The sequence below is a fragment of the Canis aureus genome, chromosome 11 (genome assembly GCF_053574225.1).
Source record: "Canis aureus isolate CA01 chromosome 11, VMU_Caureus_v.1.0, whole genome shotgun sequence".
NCBI classification, from domain to species: domain Eukaryota; kingdom Metazoa; phylum Chordata; class Mammalia; order Carnivora; family Canidae; genus Canis; species Canis aureus.
In genome coordinates this window covers 27,274,629-27,296,672 of record NC_135621.1, presented here as the reverse complement: position 1 = coordinate 27,296,672, position 22,044 = coordinate 27,274,629, and the positions used below count along the sequence as shown (strand labels likewise).

Below are 22,044 nucleotides of genomic sequence, written 5' to 3'. Positions count from 1 at the left end.
GCTCCATATCAAACCCCACATCAAACCCCACTTCAGGCTCTGTACTCAGCAGGGAGTCTGCTTGTCTCTCCCTCTCGCTCTGCCCCTCCCTCCCACTTGTGATTTCTCTCTCCCTCTCAAATAAATAAATAAAATCTTAAAAAAAAAAAATGAATTCATGTCAAGTCCTGTAAAGCAAGTGACACAGGGTAAGGGAAACAGAAGCTGCCTCAGATGAAGGAGTAAGATGACTTTTTAATACGTGGTGGTCTCTATAATAAGGAAATAACTGAGCAAAAATCTGAAAAAAGTGAGGAAGTAAACCATGTGGAGATTTAGGGAAAGAATATTTCAAGCGGAGAAAACAGCAGGTACAAAGACCTGGTATACCCAGGAACAGCAAGGAAGCCAGTGGGATTACAGTAGAGTAAGCAAGGGGGAGAGTCGTAGATCATGAAACTGACTCTGGAAAACAGAGCTTAAGATCTATAATCTATATGGAGAGAAGAATTAAAAAAAATCAAAAAAGGAACAGGGAATTCAGTGCAGAGGAAGCTATTACAGTAATTCAAACAAGAAATAATGATTATGTGATGGGTCAGTTGTATGGGTCACTTGATTACACTACTGCCCCCCAGTTATCCAAACATTGTTTTTGTGAAGATATTTTGTGAAGATTTTATTTTGTGAAGATGTGATTTTTTTAAATATTTTTATTTATTTATTCATGAGAGACACACAGAAAGGCAGAGACACGGGCTGAGGGAGAAGCAGGCTCCATGCAGGGAGCCCGACGTGGGACTTGATCCCGGGTCTCCAGGATCAGGCCCTGGGCTGAAGGTGGCACTAAACTGCTGGGCCACCCAGGCTGTCCTGTGGATGTGATTAATATTCATAATTAGTTGCCTTTAAGCAAAGGTCATTGTTCTAGATAACCTAACTGGGCCTGATTCAATCAGCTAATAATCCTTAAGAGCAGAACTGACATTTCCCAGAATAAATTCTACCTGTGGATAGTAACCTCAACTCAAGACAACCTAGCCTGTGTATATCATATCTGCTTAGCCAGCCCCTACATCATGTAAGGAACAAATCCTTAACATGAATCTCTTAATGTATATCTCCTACTGATTCTGTTTCTCTGGCTAAACCCTGGTATAGATTTTGGTATCTGGAAGTGAAGTGTTCTGTTTAAATACTTAAAAATGTGGAAGTGGCTTTGTAATTGGATAATGGGTAGAGGTTGAAAGAATTTGGAGAAGCATAATAGAAAAAGCCTAGGTTGCCTTCAAAAGACGTTGGTAGAAATACGGACATTTCCTGGTGAGAGCTCAGAAGAAAGTAAGAAGTACAGTAGAGGGCAGCCCTGGTGGCGCAGCGGTTTAGCGCCGCCTGCAGCCTGGGGTGTGATCCTGGGGACCCTGGATGAGTCCCACATCGGGCTCCCTGCATGGAGCCTGCTTCTCCCTCTGCCTGTTCCTCTGCCCCTCTCTCTCTCTGTGTCTCTCTGAATAAATAAATAAAACCTTTAAAAAAAAAAAAGAAGTACAGTAGAGAAAGTCTTATTGTTTTAGAGAATACATATGTCATCATAAACAGAATACTGGGGAAAAGATGAACATTAAAGATGAACATTTCCCCAGTTCATTAAAGATGAACTGGGGAAAAGATGAACATTCTAGTAAAGACTCAGAAACAAATGAGGAACTTTACTGGAAACTAAAAGACAACCCTTTTTATATAGTGGCAATAAAATTTGGCTGAATTGTGTCCTATAGTTGTGTGAAAAGCAGAATTTCTAAGTGATGAACTTGAATATTTAGCTTAGGCAATTTCCAAGCAACATGTTGAAAGTGCAGCCTAGTTTCTTCTTGTTGTGTACAGTAAAATGCAAGAGGAAAGATAAATTGATGGGTGAGATGTTAAACAAAAGAAGCCAGGACTTTAAAAAAAAAAAAAAGAAAAGAAAAGAAACAAACAAATCAGGACTTGATGATTTAGAAAATCTTTAGCTTACCTGGACCACAAAAAAAAAAAAAAAAACACTAAAATAGAGATGCATGATTAAGAAAGCACTACTGTGGAGAGAAAGCCAAGGATGTGTGGCTGGACAACCTTTTTACTAGTGTTGATGATATTACACATGTAACTCGGGGATCTCTTCAACCAATCATCTAAAGAGAAGCTAGGAACAGAATGAGATAACCAGGAAATATCTCTGGAGGATCCTCCTGTCTAATGATAAGAATCCCCAAAACATACAAATGAGACCCCAAAGGTTTCTAAAAATGTTTTGTCAGTAGAAATACTGCCAACTTTGCCTGACACAGAAAGAAAGAGAATGAAATAAAAGAAGGCTATCAAAATTCTACAGGCAAGAAATAGGCTACTAAACTATTCAGTTGCAAAACATGCACTAACCTTCGAGAAAAGTTAGGCTAGACACCAAAAGCAAAGACAACAAAAGTAAAAATAAATGAGTGGAACTACAGTAAACTAAAAAGCTTCTGCACAACAAAGGAACCCATCAACAAAATGAAAAGGCAACCTACTGAAAGGGGAAAATATCTGCAAATCATATATCTAAATAAGGGGCTAATATCCAAAAAATATTTTTAAAACTCTACATCTCAGGGCACCTGGGTGGCTCAGTGGTTGAGTGTCTACCTTTGGTTCAGCTTATGATCCCAAGGTCCTAAGATCGAGTCCTGTACCGGGGTCCCTCTGGGGAGCCTGCTTCTCCCTCTGACGGTCTCTGCCTCTCTTTGCGTCTCTCACAAATAAATAAATAAAATCTTTAAAAAACAAAAACAAGGGGAGAATCTTTGCAGATGTGATTAAGTTAAGGATCTTGAGATGGGTAGATTATCCTGGATTATCTGGGTGAGCTCTAAATGCAATCACATATCTTTATAAAAGGGAGGTAGAGAGAGATTTGACACAGAGCTAAAAGAGATGTGCATAGAGATCTGAAGATGCTGCTCTTGCAGACTAAAGTGATATTGCCACAAACCAAGGAATGCTGGCAGCCACCAGAAACTGGAAGAGGTGAGGAACTTACTCTCCCCTTAAGCCTCCAGAAGGAGTGCAGCTCTGCTGCTGACACTTTGATTTTGGCCCAGTAAAACTGATTTCAGACATCTGACCTTCAGAGCTCTAAAAGAATAAATATGGGTGTTTTAAGCCACCAAGATTGTGGTGCTTTGTTACAGTAGCTAGCCACAGGAAACTAATCTGATGGCTTGGACAAGGATGATTACAATGGAGGTGGTGAGAAGCAATCAGATATGGATATATTTAGCAAACAGAACTAGCAGGATTCACTGATGGATTGGATATGAAATGGGAAAGGAAGAGAAGATGATGCCAAGGTTCTTGCCTGAATAATTTTAATACTAACCATTTTACTAAGCTAGGGACAACCCACTGGCTCACGAACATGCAAATCAGTGGTGGCCTCAACAATAACTGTTTTGGTAGAATTTGGGGCTGACAACCCTCAGATGACAGAGGGTTAGAAAATCCAGAGTACTGCTATTTTATAGTATTATTATTTATTTTGGATATTGTCATGTTGTCTTTCTGGTTGTTACTCATCTGTTCATTGTCTTGCCCTTTACCTAGCTCTAGTCATTAATGGACCAAATATCCTGTAAAAAGTTGATTAATTCTCAAGTGGGCCAAAGGAACTCAGTTCAGGATGTTGTCTTTTAAGGCAAGAGAGGATAGGATGAGAAGGGGTGGGTCACTTTCATTCATTCAACATGTATTTATTGAGTATCTATTATTATTTGCCATGCCAAGCACTATGCCAAATGTTGAAAAAATAGCAATGAAGAGGCAGATATGGTCCATGGCCTCACAAAGCTTATAAGAAAAACATAAAAACAATTATTTAGCTGTAACCATAGCTACTGCTACAAAAGAAAAATTCTGGATGTTAAGAAAATTAACATGCACAGAATGCCTATCATGTGCAAAATGTTTTATATGTAATTTATTTACCTCTCACAACTAAACTATGAGGAAATAGGGATTTGGAAAGATTAATTCCCTTGCCCAGGATCACACAGCCAGTGAGAAGTAGAGCCAGATTGAAAACAGGTGCATTCAACTTCAAACTAACTCATCATTTCTCTCTAAACAGTATGAAAATCTACTGTGCTTTTTCAAAAGAAAACAAGGAAGTAGCCAGAAGAGGTAGAGAGTCATGCAGGTAAAGTTTTGAGGATCCTTGCTCTAGAAAGAGCTTTCTAAGCTTACTTGATGAAGGTGAATTTTGGAGGGTATTCAAAAATCCCTTAACACTCTCCAAATAGAACAAAAGGTTACACTATAATTAACTCAGTTTTATTTAGGCACCCAACAGGTTATTAAACATGTTGAAAATAAAATGTCATGAATACCTTGTCCAAACTGTACAGGTCATGCCCAGTTTTCATCAAATTGTTTCTACTAGGCTCACCTTCAGAATCAGCATTCAGGTATTAAAAAAAAAAAAAAGTCAACTATGTTAAGTAACTGATTCAGGAAAATGACTAAATAATCATTACACTCAATGTATAAAAGATTCATGACAAGACAAATGAGCCATACCACCCTATGATGTTCTACTGCATAAAGGAAAACTTTGAATTTATTTAATTTCAAGCCAAATCAATAATCTATGATCTCACTGTATTCTTGGTTTCCTATTCTCGCCATTCCAGGACTCCTCAATCCTCCCTTGCAAAAAGAAAAAAAATGTAAATATACATATAACATATATATATATATACACACACACAGAGAGAGAGAAATGAAACGTCAACAAGAATGTAAAATGATCCACTGAATCTACAAAATGGAGAATTTATTTTTTTTCTTTTTTTTTTCAAAATGGAGAATTTAAAATACCACTACATCTTTGCTTTTCATGCCACCTTAGGGCATTAACCTGGAATATTAAAAGCTCCTGAATGGAATCTTTAACTGAAGTAAAAGAGATAAGAAAATGGCCCTTACCTTTCATTTCTAAATTGTTCTGAAAGGCAAGATGATAAATACAAGGCAAATTTTAAAAGACTATTTTTTAAGATTTTATTTATTTAAAAGAGAGAGAGAGAGACTATAAGCAGAAAGAGGGGCAGAGAAAAGCAGACTGCTGCTGAGCAGGGTGCTGGACCCCAGAATCCTGGGATCATGACCAGAGTCAAAGGCAGAGCAGATGCTTAACCGACTGAGCCACCCAGGCGCCCCTAAAAAGCCTTTATTTTTTTTAAGATTTATTTATATTCATTCATTCATTCATTCATTCATTCATTCATTCAAAGAGACACAGAGAGAGAGAGAGAGACAGAGACACAGGCAGAGGGAGAAGCAGGCTCCACGCAGGGAGCCCGATGCGAACTCGATCCAGGGTCTCCAGGATCACACCCCAGGCTGCAGGCGGCACCAAACCGCTGCGCCACCGGGGCTGCCCTAAAAACATTACTTTAAATAACCATCACACAGAGGCACCTGGCTGGCTCAGTCAGTTAAGCATGTGTGTGACTCTTTGATCTCAGGGTCATGAGTTCAAGCCCCATGTTGGGTGTAGAGCTTACTTAACAAAATAAACTAAAATAATCATACCAAAAAATACGTTCATCATATAAAAAAAATATAAAGTCAGCAAAAAGCCAGTTTCACCATGAAATCGTTAACACCACTCTCATACCAAAATGCAACATAGTGTGTCCTAAAATTGAGAGGAGGACAACTTTCCAAGTTCCTGTAAATTTTGTGGTAGTGAAAATATGTACAAATTAACCACGATTAGGAGACTCTGGCATTGCTTATGCCATTTACTGTTACAAGGATAACTGAAACATTGACAAAATATGTTTAAAATTTGGACACTATAGTATGTCCTTATTTAGTATTTACTGAGCAATTTAGGATGTGAAATCACTATTATAGCTTTCTATTTCAAGAATGGCAACAAGATACATATAAGGAATATTGCAACGAATACTCTGAAAGCTACAACACTTTGATTACTACTATAAAGAATCCTCAGCATACTAACATTTTCACAAACTATGCAAAAGAAAGTGAATAGGCACAGACATTTACTTCAGGCAAAGTCAGGCACTTCATACATATTATCATAGAGAGTCAGTATCTTTTACTTCAAAGACAGACCTGGGGGAAGCCTGGCTGGCTCAGTTGGTAGAGCATGCAACTCTTGATCTGAGGGTTGAGAGTTCAACCCCCACACTGGGCATGTAGCCTACTTAAAAGAAAAAAGGGGAAAAAAAAAAAGACAACTTGGTTCAAATACCGATTACAATCTTCTTAAATTAGTGAATCTCTCCAAGCTTCTCTTTCCTCATTTACAAAATGGAGCTAATACTTACTTCACAGAGCTGGTGTGAAAATTAATGAGGTAGCACAATAATGAATCCACTGTGACTCCACGATCCTTGTAACACTCATGTTGTAAGAATCATTAACCCCATTTTTCAGATGCAAAACTAGTCACAAGAAAGTTAAGTAGTGGGACACCTGGATGGCTCAGCAGTTGAATGTCTGCCTTCGGCTCAGGTCCTGATCCCATGGTCCAGGTTCAGGTCTCACATTAGGCTCCCTGCAGGGAGCCTGCTTCTCCCTCTGCCTATGTCTCTGCCTCTGTATCTTGTGTTTCTCATGAATAAATAAATAAAATCTTAAAAAAAAAAAAAAAAAAAAGACAGTTAAGTAGTGAGCCTATGGTTACACAGCTGATAACTGTCAGTACCTAGGTCTCATGCTCTTAAACTTGACATGTTACTTCAATGGTTATTTTACTCTCTCTCATACTACAGAGTTTATGATTTTTTTTTCAAGTTATACCCATTATATGTTAAGTTTTGATACCAGAACAAAAATGTTTCAAAAAACAAAAATTGGGACGCCTGTGTGATTCAGCGGTTGAGCGTCTGCCTTCGGCTCAGGGTGTGATCCCGAAGTCCCCAGACCAAGTCCCACAGCAGGCTCCCTGCATGGCGCCTGCTTCTCCCTCTGCCTGTGTCTCTGCCTCTGTGCGTCTCTCATGAATAAATAAATAATCTTTAAAAAAAAATCACCCATAATTCCCACTTATAATTTAGAGGTCAAAGACCCATAAGTAGCCAACTTATCTTCAAATTCAGTAAGAGTATACGTTTCAGATTTCAAAATGAGCTATCCAAATTACTTGTTACTAGCACTCATATAAACAGGAAATGATTTTCAAAAGCAAATGAATAAAAGCGACTAGGGAATCAAATAAATCAGATATACCACAAAAGTAAAAATATGGTATATGAATGCTCAATCTTCCAAAGATTCTGCAGATCTTCTACTATGACTATGTGAGCCAGCCTTAAACACAGGGTGAAGAACTGACCCAGGCTCAGCCACTAGATTATTGTGGAACCTCAAAGCACTTAATTTCTCAGTGCCTCTGTTCAACTAACAATGAGAGTTGGACTGAAGTCCCCGAACCGCAAAACTGAAGGCAATTTAGGCCATTAGAGCCACCCAAGGTACCCTGACAGATCACCCAATTCCTGTTTTAACACCTGCAGAGACATGGAGTTCAATGATCTCTCTTCACAAAAGTGACATAGTGTTAAGAATCTCTGAGGAGGGACGTCTAGGTGGCTCAGCAGTTGAGTGCCTGCCTTCGACTCAGGACGTGATCCCAGGTCTGGGGATCAAGTTCCGCATCGGCTTCCCACAAGGAGCCTGCTTCTCCCTCTGCCTGTGCCTCTTCTCTCTCTCTCTCTGCATCTCTCATGAATAAATAAAATATTTAAAAAACAAAAAGAATCTCTGAGGATTCTTTTGTGACTGAGCACAAAAGTGCCCACTCTGGTATTTTTACTCTGGGTCCTGGTTCCACCACTAAGATCTTCTGAAGATGTACCTTTGAGTACTGCTTCTGGCTAAACCCATTAGGTAATTTAAAGAGGGAAGAGAGAAGAATGCAAGATACCCTTCACAAACAACTGTGAATCTCCTGAGGAATTGTTGCAACTGTGGAGTTCAGCTAAATAAAATCACTGGTTTACTCTATTTGTGAAATAAAAATTATCTTAACATAAGTAGTCGAACGGGGAAAACTGATGCTGAAGCAGCAAATGATTACATTTAAATGGCTGACATTTAAAAGCCTCTGAATACTCACATTATTCCACATTCATTCATCTCTGACTTCAACCTCATTCACCCACAGTCAGTTCTATGCTATGGCCCAAAATGAACAATGACGACGACGATGATGATGTATGTGAACTTGTTCCAAGGACTTGGCATATTTTTAACTTAGTTAATCTTTATAGCAGCAATATAAAGCAACCACCATTATTAACCCCATTTTATAGTTAGTGAGTTACCAAGATGTGGTAAGAGTATACAGTCACACACCCAAGGTCACACAGCTAGCATGTGGTGACTTCCAACCCAGGAAGTCTGGCTCTCGTATTTATGCTTTTAACTACTTTGTTTTGATAAGTTACTGTTCTCAATATCAGAAAAATTACTCCACCCTCACCTTACACACAGAATTTAATGTTTGTGTTTCATATCAATGCTGGCCTAAACTACTTACAACATTTCATAGAGCCCTAATTCAGCGTCCACTTCCACATATTAGCCTATCATGTTGAAGGCACACAGTAAGCACCCAATAAATACCTGTAAATATCTGTTAAGGGCAGCCCGGGTGGCTCAGTGGTTTAGCGCCGCCTTCAGCCCAGGGCCCGATCCTGGAGACCCGGAATCACGGAATCAAACCCATGTCGGGCCCCCTGAGTGGAGCTTGCTTCTCCCTCTGCCTGTGTCTCTGCCTCTCCCTCTCTCCCTCTCTGTGTCTTGTCATGAATAAATAAATAAAATCTTTTAATAAATAAAAAAAAATATATATATATATATATCTGTTAAAAGAATTAAATCTTTCCCAATTCCCTCATTTTCCCAAAAGTAACCTTTCCCACCTCTGAATCCTTCCTTCCCCTCCCCCAGCACTTTGCACCTTCTTCCAACACTTTTTCTGTTCTATGCTACCACTGTGGTAGCCAGCCTCCAAGATGGCCCCTAAGGATCCTCACCTCCTCTATTCATACCCCTGTATAATCCCTTCCCGCGATGTGTGACCAATAGTATAATGGAGAAATGATGGTATGTGACTTCTGAAGCTAGATCAAAAAAAAACAACAACAACAACAACACAACTTGGTCTCTTGGATTATTTGCTCTGGGAAAAGTCAGCTGCCATGCACTGAGGGCATTCAAGTAGTTCTACGGAGAAGCCCATACTAAGAGAGACCTCCCACCAATAGCCTACAGCAACTTGTCAGCAATCTGAGTAGCCACCTTAAGAGGATCCACCAGCCTGTCTTCAGATGACTGCAACTCTAGATGACATATCACCACTGCAATCCCTTGAGAGGTCCTGAGCCTGAACCACTGCTCAAGCTGCTCCCAAATTCTTGGCTCACAGAAACCGTGAGAGATGATGTTTACTGTTATCTTAAGCACTAAGTTTTAGAGTAACATGTTATACAATAATAGGCAACACACCTAACAGTCTCTAAAACTCTAAGTTCCTTAAGAGCAGAAATTTGATTCACAAAATTTGTTAAAGCCTTAGAATTAAACAGTACTTATATATAATGGTGCAGTGGGCCATTCCCTTTATTCAATGTTCCTTTTCTTCCAATGTATAAGCGTTTATTAATACCTATATGGTATATGCCTGTACCACTTCATCTATAACCTGTCAGTGTCCTCCCTCTTTTCTTTCAAGACCTTCTGAAATATAACCTCCTGACCAAAGATTTTTTTTCAGCAGACGAAAATGTTCTTTTTTTTTTTTTATTTTTATTTATTTATTTATTTATGATAGTCACACACAGAGAGAGAGAGAGGCAGAGACGCAGGCAGAGGGAGAAGCAGGCTCCATGCACCAGGAGCCCGACGTGGGATTCGATCCCGGGTCTTCAGGATCGCGCCCTGGGCCAAAGGCAGGCGCTAAACCACTGCTCCACCCAGGGATCCCCGACGAAAATGTTCTTAAATCAATTCTATCAACCTTAGTATTTACATAAACATGCAACTCACTGTAAATATGTATTTATTCATATTCACCTTTTAGTCAACAAATATTTACTGAGTATCTGCTATGTCCCAAGAATTGCTCTTGAGCTAACAGAATAAAAGAAACAAATTGCCTTTGTGGAGTTTACCGTTCATAGTAGGTTCTCTAAATATAAAAACCTCTGTTATTAGGACTTCAAAATTCTAATTGCCCTTTCAAAAAAATTCATTATTCACAACCATTTTACCTCTTTCCTTTTCTATTTCATTGGCCATCCTTTTCTTTATACACTTAAATATTTAAGCTATGGCCTCAAGAAAAGTCCATATCTGTTTAATAGCTTTGTTAAGTGCCCCATATAGAATCTGTATATGTCAATGTCTTCCATTAAATGTTTCCATGAACCACTTCTTAGAAAATATCACCACACTTATTAACATAAATACCACTTGATAGCCTTTATTATACACGTTTTAGCAACTCTAAATCAAATATGAACATTTATTTCACAGAAAGTAATTTGTAATTTATGTAGTAATATGACATATATATGTCATATATATATAGCTGGAACAGTCTCACCTCGTTTATTTCTGTACTGTTAAAAGGAAATGAGCATACATACTTTTAAATCAGAAATTCAAGTCCTGGCTCTATCACTAACTGTGCAACCCTTAGACAAATTATTTAACTATGCTGAGCCTCAGTCTTCCTATCCTAAAGTGGAGGTAATATCTGCCTCATAGGGTCGTTGTGAGAATTAAGTGGTAATATTAAAAGCCTAACTTAATGCCTATTATATAATGGGCATCAAGAAATGTCAGTTTCCTTCCACTTCCCTAGGGCTTATACCTGCAGTCAGAAGATCTATCAAGAAATATTTCCAAAAAAAAAAAAAAAAAAGAAAGAAAGAAAAAAATCTTTCCAAGCTCAGTTACTTCTGTTTGGAATGATCTTCCTCTCCTTCATCTAATGAGTTAAGGATCAGCTCAAATGCCATCTTCTCTTTGAAGTGAAAAGGAAAAGCTCCCTTGACCCTCCCATACAGTTCTAGAGTTTATTTCAGTGTGTTACAATTATCTGTCACTTTCTGCCTCTCCCACTAGATAGACTGTGAGCTCATATGAGCAGAGACTATACCTCACTTACCCTGATAAACTCGGCTTTTAGAAAAACAGCTGGTGGAGGACCTGGGTAGCTCAATCAGTTAAGTGTCTGCCTTTGACTTAGGTCATGATCTCAGGTCCTGGGATCAAATCCAGCCCAGTATTGGGCTCTCTGCTCAACAGGAAGTCGGCTTCGCCCTCTCCCTCTGTGCTCTTTCTCACTCTCAAAGAAATCCTTTTTTTTTTTTTTTTTTTTAAGATTTTATTCATTTATTCATGAGAGACACACAGAAAGAGGCAGAGACACAGGCAGAGGGAGAAGCAGGCTCCATGCAGGGAGCCCAATGCCGGACTCAATCCCGGGACTCCAGGATCACGCCCTGAGCCAAAGGCAGACACTTAACCGCTGAGCCACCCAGGCATCCTTCAAATAAATAAATCTTAAAAAAAAAGAAAAATACCTGGCATGTTATAGGCAAGGAACAAGTTTACTGAATGAATAAATGAATGAAGTCATTACTTAAATAGTACCCAAATGTACTGAGTGACCCAAACTTTATGGTTTTGCCCTTTATGGGCTGAGATGCTGTTTCATACTTCTTTTGAATCCCTTCCTCATAGCAGTCAGTAGAGGACTAAAGGATGTGGAAAGTCTGCAATAAATACTTTTGGATTATGGGATACATCTTACTCTTCCATCTCATGATTTTACACCAAATAAAAAACTTAACCAAAGAGATGTGACTTGTGGAAGCCTTTCTAAACAGGGTCTCTTCCTAACAGTTACTGGCAAAGAACTGAAGCCAATACTAGAACAGACTATAGTCAGTTTTTCTTTGCACAGGCTTTTGAAAAAAGCAGTAATGGTCTGCCTCTTTTAAAATCATTTCACTAATTAACTATCATAAAGCTCTTTGATTCACTATGAAAAATGCAAATGACATTAAGCAAAACTTAATTTAATAACTTTTAGCCAAGGGTTCCCCACCCTGCAGTCCCAGGGCCATGTGCCAGCTGGCTGTACCACCTCACTCCTGGGAGGTGGCTGCTTTTCAACAGTAAAACTGCTTAAGTGAAATTTGTGGAGTTTTCGGGGTCCTCTAATATGAAATACATGAATTTCACTTTTTACTAAAAATAGTATGTCACGAGTTTTGGCTTCAGGTAGAAAAGATCTTGAAAAGATCTCAAAAGTTGGCAAGCTGGGAACATTTCAGACTTCTTACAAACTTCAATGTGAAAACACAAGAAGCTAGGTGTAATCTCATTATTATTTTTAAGTGACATCTTTCATATTCCTGTATACACATACCTCATGCCCAGTACAGCTGAGTGTCCACCAAACTGCCTTTTTGTTACGCTATATAATAGTGAGAAAACAGAGATCCGGACAAAGCCAATTTGGGCCGGTGCTTGAATACAAACCGATCTACCCGTCGTTCTCAACTCACAATGATCCCATGTAGTAGGTCTTATGCCCATTTTCCTGATGAGGAAACCGAAGCCCAAGATTACAAAGCCGGCGAAGGGCAGCTTGGCGAACCTGATCTGAAAGCTCCAGCCCAAGCTACTACAGAGTATCAGTGCTTTCCTACGGCACCGGCCAGAGTGGGAGGTGGAATCAAAGCGTCCTGACACTTTCTTAGAGGGTCAAGTTCTCGGCCGTCAAGTTTCAAATCGGCCAGAGCCCTTACACCTGGCGGCATTCAGGTGGCCGACACAGGCATCAATCAACAAGTCCAGGTGAGGCTCCCTCGCCAGGGAATCCTAGGATTGCACATGGATCCGAAGGGTCTGCACAAGACCCCAGGACCCTGCGGTCAAAACACACCCGGGCGCAAAGGGTGCGGGACCGCCCTCATCCCCTCACCGGCGCTGCCAGGCAAGGCGGCTCACAGGTGCACGGCCGCGCCCCGCGACGCCCGCCGCGGCTGGGGGACCCGGCCGGGAGGCGAGGGGCGGGCGAGCTGAGCGGCGACGGGGTAGGGGCCGAGCGGCGACGCCCGCGCAGACACACCCGAGGGCGCGCGGCGGGGTCGCGAGGAGAAAGGATGCTCGGGGCGGGGCCGCGGTGGGGGAGGGGCTCCCTGCCCGGACTCTCACTCACCGCCTCGCGCTCCTCCCGGCCAGAGCTCCGCGGCGGTCCCCCTCCGGCTCTCGCCGCGCGTCTCCCCTCCCGAGGCTCAACGTCTCGCCAGTGCGCACGGAGCTGAGGAGAAGTCTGCACGAGAGGAGGGTGTGTGGCGAGCGGAGCCGAGGGGGTGGGGAGGATGGAACGGTCGCTCTCGCCGCCGCCTCGGACACCACAGACACGGCCGCCGCCGGCTCCTCTCAGCCACGGAAGCTGCGGCCCCTCCCACCACACCCGCCTCCCGCCTCCCACACCGCCTGCTGGAAGAGTGACGGCGGCGCTGGCCAATCAGAGGCCTTGCGGAGGCTGGGACGGTAGAACTAAAGGGAGGGCGGGAAGGGAGGGGTACGGAGGCGGTGAGGACGGCGGCGGGACTTCCTGTGACTGACGGCCAGGCGCAGCCAATGGGCAGCGAGAAGATGACCTCATCGCCAAGGGAAGTCTGGAACTGGCGGAGCAGCGGCTGGGAGGTGGGAGGAGGTCGGCGACGAGCCGGAGGCGGGGCGCCGGGGCCTTAAAGAGACAGAAGCCCATTGGTCACCCCGCCGAGGGAAGGGCGGCGGACCGGCTGGACTTCGCCAAGTTGCCAAGGGGTCAATGCCGCGAGCCCTTAACTGCATTAATCCTCCTGACCCAACCCGATCCTTCTAGGGGCTAAAGGGTCCTCGCCTGGGGCTCGTAAGTTGATTACTTCACTTTCACGCTTCCCCAGAGGAGGCACAGTAAATTCCACATTGGCCCGGAGCCCTGAATTCCCGTTACAGCCCCCGCCCCACCGAGGCCCGTCGCCTCGTTTCTCTGAGTCAGTTTCCCCTAGGGGAAAAGGGAGGATATTAACACCTACCCACTTCTCCCTACCTGCCTAGAAGGTTGAGATCATCAACAGCAAAAGTGCTTTGGGCCTCGGGAAGAAAAGGCGCTGAATGAACCCAAAAGCTTCTCCCAGGGGACTCCAGGAAGCACATCTGTAAAAGGGAAGGTGTCACTAGGTGACTCCCGACGACTCTTGCAATTGCAAAATTCTAAAATGCTGATGTCCTACTCTTTCTGGCATCCTCTCCTGTAGCAAAGGGGGCGGGGGGCATGCACGCATGTGCACGCGTGGGTCTCCAGCATTAGGCGCGGAGGCCACACACGGACCCGGTTGGCTTCAACAAGGAGAAAGCAGACTTAAGGGAGAGAGAAACAAGTAAAGCGAGATCTGCGGTGGGAAGTGCCTTGGTGCCGGCAGGCCATTTGCTCCCTCTCCTCCCGCAATGGGAGGGAGTCCAGAAAAGGAGAAATAACTCCAACTTGGCGGGTGGAAAAGAGGGGGGAAGTGCTTTCCCGAAAGCTTCGTCGGGATGGTGTCGCCTGGCAGGGTTGGAAGGAGGAGTAACAGTAGCTAGAGGAAGAAGGGAGCTAAGTAAGACGTTCTTCCAGGTTCCGGGAGGAGCAGCCAGGCCAAGGCCCAAAGATTGAGAGGGGCAACTCAATGTTCCAGAGTGAATTCTTACTATGATCCCCTGCTCTCCCCCAGATCTCCCATGACCATGACGGCCTGTTGGTCTGTCAGAGAGAATGCCTCCTTTTCGTCTCCAGCCGACAGCTGCAAAAGCCAAAGTGGCCCTGGATATTCCCAATTATTTATCTGTAAGTCAGCTTCAAGTTTAGCGCAAGGTGCTGCTGGGCACAGAATCTTGAAGTTCAGCGGGATCCCAGTGGCCCCTTAGTCACACACCTTCCCTCCAAGGCAAGAATCGGTCCACAAAAGACGGGATAAAATGATTTATTCAGCAGATATTTCTTGAGTAAGACGCTGAGCGGGTGCGTTCACCAAACTGGGGAGAATGAAGGCAAATGGTGAGGTGATTGCAATGCCAGGCAGCATATCCCGAGTGTCAGGATTAAAAAGAGGACACAAAGGTGAACCTTAAAGGAGAAAGTACTCTGGTTTGAAATTGGTGGGGTGGGGCAGGTTTCTGCAAGACAAGACTGGGGCGGGGCATTCCAGATAATATCTACCTAGACACAGCCTTTATGAAAAAAACAAAGCGAGAAGGAAGCACAAGCATATTTTATGAGTCATGGTAAGAGTGATAAGCCTGTTCCCAGTCTGAGGCATGGCAAGCTTACCACCTCTCAAATAGGTCTGTTCCTTTTCTGGACAATTTAAATTGCAATTATTTTGTATCCATATGCATGTACAAGCTACTTATTTATTTACATGTCTATATTTTATGGATAATCTACATCCATCCCTCTAACCTCTGAGTCTAGGTCCTAATTATCTCCTAAACCTTCAGAGAACATGTCTAATCCCTCTTCATAAGGACAACATCCCAAATATTTGAAGATTTGTCATCTATGCCCCCCTTTCCACACCTTCTGCCCATCCCCAAAACAATAAAGATGAAGTCACCTTTTATTTTGCCAAATTATGGTTTCCATCCTGAGGACTTCATGTAGACATCTTTCAGATCGTCAAGATCTGTTGGGAACATGTGTTATTTTTGTCCTTCCAGCACACATTCCCTTTCTTCTAGTAAGAGGAGCCTAATTTCTTCTAGGGAACCAGTCTTCCCCACTGTCTGTCAGTATGGTAGCCATGGGGCTGACTTCACTACTTTCCAGGGGCAGCACTTTGACAGTCCTGGCCCATCAGAGCACTGCTTTCCTCCTCTTTGTGCTCCCACCACCACCACCACCATTTGCAATGATTGATTTAGGGAAAGGTGTGTGGCCCAAGACAGTCCAAGCAGAATGAGTCCTAGAACCTTAGTTGGAACTCACTATATGGAGAAGTTTCCTTTGCAAGGAGGCTGCTGAACTACCTGGCTCATCCCCTGCAGTTGACCAGGAGGACCACGAAAGAACTTGCTCAAGAATACACAAAACCAATATGAAAACAAACTATCAGAGCTGAGGCACGGATGAAAGCTACAACAGGCAATGACTCTCAGAACCTGGATCCAGCTATTTTCTGGCTGTTTGCTTTTGTAGGTGTCTTTCATCAGAATACTTAGAAACAGCCTTCAAGGGAAATCTGGGAATGGGATTTATTAAGGGGAGAATAACCCATAAGGAAGGAAGTTGAGCAGGACAAGCAAAAAGAAAGAGCTAGGCAGGGATCCCTGGGTGGTGCAGCAGTTTGGCGCCTGCCTTTGGCCCAGGGCGCGATCCTGGAGACCCGGGATTGAATCCCACGTCAGGCTCCCGGTGCATGGAGCCTGCTTCTCCTTCTGCCTATATCTCTGCCTCTCTCTGTGTGTGTGACTATCATAAATAAATAAATAAGAAAGAGCTAGGCAAGAGGCAGCTTGATTTTGCCTTGGCCTGATCAACAACGGAGAGCTCTGGCATAAAACCACACCACGGAGTTATCCCCCCAGGAGGCATTGGGCAGCTTTGTGTACCCAAGCATCAGTCAGCCACTGGCTGTAAGCCATCGAGGAGTGAAGGTCTCCAAAGCTGCTCCCTTCTGCTAAAGGCAATTCTCTGGAATTTCGGGCATCTGGGAACCCTTAGCTGCCAACACTCACAGCAGCTGGGGGATGGGTGCCCTGGCCTGTGAAAGAGATCTACGAGGCGCACCATTTGTGCCTACTCTGTAGGCCAGTACATTCTCTTCCCAGTTGGGTTTCTGTTCCTTGCAACCAAAATGTGACCACAGTGTGATCTGATCACTAAAGTACAGTGAGACTTTACCCTTCCTTAGTCTGTCTCCCTACATCCATGAGCACTGTAGCCTGTTGCCTCAGCAAATTTAGAGACTGCCCTGACCCTTTGGCTCAAATTGACTTTATAACCATTTCTTCCTTTTCCTTTAAAGCTTCCCCTCCCCCTACAAACTGATGCTAAGAAAAATTCACCCTTTCTTGTACTTCTATAATTAATTCTTGGCCACGAACATAGGATTTCAGGCTTAACCCTGCTAATAATGAGCAGCTAGTGGTTGTTTCGTCCATTTCCATCCTTTGCTGCACCTTGCTATAAATACATGCTGATTCAGCTCTGTCATTCCTCAAACTAGCTACCACTTCTCGTACTGTCGCTATTGCTGAAAGTCAGGGCAAACCCAAAGACAGCAAACCCCTGGAGACTGATTTTCCCCTCCTTCCAACCTGTGAATTCATACTTCTGGAAAATTTACTCCATTTGGCTCTTCTTTCTCTTCCTGGAGAATTTCTCCAAAGGTGTTTCCCAGGACTTGACCAGCCCCATCCTCGACACATCCTGCTAGTTTCTGTTTCTTAAGTCTTTATTCAGGTTGGTCCCTCTGCCTAAAAGCCTTTCCTTGTCTCTCTATCTAATCAAATCTTGGCTCACCTTCCTCCTCAACACCCCCAGGCCCTCTCCACTATTCCTCCAGCCGAAATGGATCTTTTCTTTCTCGACAATCCGTAGATTGTCTGCTGTGCCAAGCCCAACACTAAATATCCTAAATGCATTTTCTTGTTTCATCCTTGTTGTAACCCTGAGGTGGGTGCTGTTACGATCCTCATTTTTTGATGAGGAAACTGAGACTTAAAGACATAATTAAGAAAATAACACACAGGGGCACCTGGCTGGCTCAGTAGGTAGAGCATGTGACTCTTGGTCTCTGGGTTGTGAGTGCAACCCCCACATTGGGCCTAGAGCCTACTTAAAACACACACATACACACACACCACATAATCACATAGCTACAAACTAGCAGAGCCATGGTACGGATCCTAAAATTAGTATATTAGAATTCTAGGTGTAATGCAATAAACATTTGTTGGCTACACACAAGGAACTAGAAGAAACATAAAAAACTGAAATAGACAACCTTGCCCACAATCAAGAACAGGGTTCACAAATAACACCAATGTGAACAATGCTAAAGTCAGTAAAAATGAAGTAAGAGAGAGTTCATGTCTTACAGAAAATCCAGTAACTTCATTTGAAGGAGTGTATGTTTGACAGGAAGCAATGAGGTAGGGCATTCCAACTGTGAGTAATAGAATGGAGGGAGGAAAACACGGGACATGTTTAAACAAAGGAGTTGTCTGGTTTGTTCAAGAGATAAGGCTTGAAAGTTTGGTTGAGGCCCTATTGTAAAAAAAGTAAAAAATGCCAAGGTAAGGTTGGTACTGGGCTTCTGAAAACAGGATCCAAAATGTGTTTTAAGATTTACATGGGAGTTAACTGATTAGATTGGAAGGAGACTGAAAGGGGGTTGGGCAAATAAATTAGAAGACCACTACTGTTTTCTACCCCAGAAGAAATTAGGACCTACGAGGGTCAATGCAGTGGGCTTGGATTACTTCCCCCACCCCTATATTCTGTAAACACTTTCTGTATCTCTTTGTCCCCTAAAGATCATACAATCCTTGAGAAGTGTCAATCTTTATTTTTTAAAGATTTTATTTATTTACTCATGAAAGACACAGAGAGAGGCAGAGACATAGGCAGAGGGAGAAGCAGGCTCCCTGCCTGATGCAGAACTCCATCCCAGGACCCCAGGAACATGCCCTGAGCCCAAGGCACTCAACCGCTGAGCCACCCAGGTGCCCCTTAAGCCTATTCTTATATTGAATTTGGCTCATGTGTTTAGGGCCTACTTGGGACTGGAGCTGCAGAGAGGCAGAGAATCACAAAATGGATGGGCTTTTGTCAGAGAAAAGGAATCCAGGCTGGGCTATGTCTTTCCTGGAGGACGGCCTTAATTACTAAAGAATTCAGCTTTTAAGCCGTTCTTTGGCGTCCTCTAGTGGTTGAGGTCTGGAACTCCTTCTTTACTCCCTAGATAGAGAAATCGCAACTTTGGTAACAGCGTGAGGGGTGAAACCCAATGGTAAGTTCTTACTGCTTGGAGAGCATAAAGATTTTGTTTTAGAATAAAAACTAGCAGAGCCTTTTTTTGTTTTCCTTAAATGAAAACTGACCATGCTGTCATAATCGAGGTTGAGGACAATCAGACACGAAATTTAAATGGACACCAAAACCAAGCTCAATGATCAAGATATTTCAATGCCATATTTCCAAAAAAATAAATGAAAATTAATGCCCTCCAAACCCTATTAATATTTAAAATATAGAACAGACGTGACCTGACCTTGCGCTTGCCTTACCATGCCTCACTAGTCTCACCCAAACCTAACCACAAGAGCACAGGCACAGGATCCTATAACTTGGCCCTATCACAGGGCTTCCAGGTGGAGGTGGCACCTCAAAACCTCACCAAGGGAAACTAGAAGTGGTGCTTTTCACCAAAGAGCCTTCATAGAAGGGAGAAATCCCCTGCTAGCCTGCTAGCCTATTCAGAAGGCCTGCATCTTTAAGGCTCTTGTGTAGGCCTATTTTGAATGTGACTTCATAATATATCCATTCTTGGTTTTGTTCTGTCACCCTTTATTGAGGTATATATACTTCTGAAGCATACAGAAAAGTGCATACATCATAGCTGCAGGATTTGAAGACTTTTCACAAACAGAACACATATGTTTAACCAGCACCCAGATCAAAAAAGAGAAATCCCTCTCGTGCCCCCTTCCATCCATTAGCAGCCTTAGTTAGGTATCTCTCTATTGATGTCTTACAGCATAGATTGGTTTTGCCTATTTTTGTTCTTTCTATAATTCTACAAATGGAATGATAGAATCTAAAGTAATGGGGGCAGGGGGGCTGGCTGGCTCCGTGGGTGGAGTGTGGGAGTTTTGATCTCTACATTGGGCGTAGAGATTACTTAAAAAAAAAAATATATATATATATATATATTATATATATATAATAAAAGTATTTAGAAAAAAATAATAAAAAATAAATAAATAAAAGTATTTAGAGTTTGGCTTATTTTGCTCAACACTCTGTAAGATTAGGCCATATATTTGTGTGTGATTATAGTTTGCTTATTTTCATTGCAGTGTATGAGTATATTATAATAAACTTATCCATTCTGCTAACGTGGTTGTTTTCAGTGTGGGCTATTACACATAGGACTGGTATAAATATTCTAATGCATGTCTTTTGGCTCACATACATGCATTTTGGGAGTGCATTTGCTGGGTCGTAGGAGAGGCATATTTTCAGCTTTTTTTTTTTTTTTAAGATTTTTATTTATTTATTCATGATAGTCACACAGAGAGAGAGAGGCAGAGACACAGGCAGAGGGAGAAGCAGGCTCCATGCAGGGAGCCCGATGTGGGATTCGATCCGGGGTCTCCAGGATCGCGCCCTGGGCCAAAGGCAGGTGCCAAACCACTGCGCCACCCAGGGATCCCTATTTTCAGCTTTATTGTGTACTGCCAGCTAACTTTCTAAAGTAATCGTAGCTGTTTACATTCAATGAGAGTTCCTATTGCTTCACGTCTTCCTTTAAACTTGATATTTTTGATCCTTTTAATTTTATCCAGTCAAGTTGGAAGGACATCACATTGCAGTTTATTTGCATTTTACTGATGAGTAACAAAGTTAAAAATCTTTCAATTTTTAAAAAGATTTTATTTATTTATTCATAAGAGACACACACACACACAGAGGCAGAGACACAGGCAGAGAGAGAAGCAGGCTCCATGCAGGGAGCCTGATGCAGGACTCGATCCCAGGTTTCCAGGATCACGCCCTGGGCCAAAGGCAGACAATCGCTAAGCCACCCAGGCATCCCTCCATTTGTTTATTTAGCATTTAGAGAGCTTCTTTTGTGAAGTGCCTGTTCAAGTCTCTTGCCCATTTTTCTGTTGGATTGTCTATCTTTTCCTTATTGATTTATACAAGTTCTTTATAAATTCTGAATTTGAGAGCTTTATCAAATATATGTATTGAGAATATCTTACCCTATATTGTGGGTTGTCTTTTTATTCCCTTAATGGTGTCTTTTGATAAACAGCAGTTCTTAGTTTTAATATCATTCATTTAATAAATTGTTTTCATTTATGATTAGCACTTTTTGTTTCCTTTTGGTGAAAGATCTGCCTATTCCAATGTCATAAAAATGTTCTAAATTTTTTTCTTTGAAGTATAGAATAGTATACTAGAGAAGAATGCACATATGATAGGTATAGAGTTACTTTTATTTTTATTGTTTATTTTTTTAAAGATTTATTTGAGAAACAGAGCATGTGTTTGGTGTGGGGAAGGGATAAAGGAGGAGAGAGAGACTCCATTGAGGAGCCTGATGCAGGGCTCTGTCTCATGACGCTGAGACCATGACCTGAGCAGAAACTGAGAGTCGGTTGCTCAACTGACTCTGCCACCCAGGCACCCCCAGAGGTACTTTTAATGAAAAAAAACAAAGCCATATTTTTAAATTAGGTAATTTATGTATCCTTTTCACCTACTCCTGTTCTACAAGACTGTAAACTTCTTACAAGTCTCAATTCTGCAGGACGCCTGGGTGGCTCATCAGTTGAGCATCTGCCTTTGGCCCAGGACACGATCCTGAAGACCCAAGATTGAGTCCTGATTGGGCTCCCTGCATGGAGCCTGCTTCTCCCTCTGCTTGTGTCTCTGCCTCTCTCTGTGTCTCTCATACATAAATAAAATCTTAAAAAAAAAAAACCTCTCAATACTGTATCATGGAACGATGTGACCAGGTGACAAAAAAATACAGAGCCAGGGAGCTAGTCTAAGAAGGACACACTGAATGCTGAGGGGCACACACTTGGGAAGAGTTGCTCCCATTTCTCTCACTGACACTATAGCACAAGGAGGCAGAGAGGAACATTTCCCTGTTGCTAATCTTCATGCAACTAGCTCCTTGGGTTCAATCCTGGCCTCCTGGGTGTTGGGCCTCTCTTTTG

The 22,044-nt window shown here is 42.5% G+C and overlaps 2 protein-coding genes across 5 annotated transcripts in view; one reads left to right on the top strand and one right to left on the bottom strand.

The window, feature by feature from the left end:
• MRTFA (myocardin related transcription factor A) overlaps window positions 1–13,033 on the bottom strand; it is a 198,000-nt gene extending 184,967 nt beyond the window's left edge. Inside the window, exon 1 of one of the 2 annotated variants that reach the window (XM_077914394.1) lies at window positions 12,482–13,033. Coding sequence is in view for 1 of the 2 variants with exons in the window: in XM_077914392.1 (XP_077770518.1) it covers window positions 12,621–12,651 (31 nt within the window). In the remaining variant the exon portion in view is untranslated. The remainder of the gene's footprint in view (window positions 1–12,481) is intronic. The other variant, XM_077914392.1, reaches the window with a different exon arrangement.
• A 712-nt stretch (window positions 13,034–13,745) lies between these two features.
• Window positions 13,746–22,044, top strand: part of MCHR1 (melanin concentrating hormone receptor 1) — a 34,259-nt gene continuing 25,960 nt past the window's right edge. The window contains exons 1-2 of one of the 3 annotated variants that reach the window (XM_077914407.1): window positions 13,746–13,978; window positions 14,820–14,932. In XM_077914407.1, coding sequence (XP_077770533.1) covers window positions 14,827–14,932 — 106 coding nt within the window. In that variant the 5' untranslated portion in view covers window positions 13,746–13,978; window positions 14,820–14,826. The remainder of the gene's footprint in view (window positions 13,979–14,819; window positions 14,933–22,044) is intronic. The other 2 variants (XM_077914409.1, XM_077914412.1) reach the window with 2 other exon arrangements.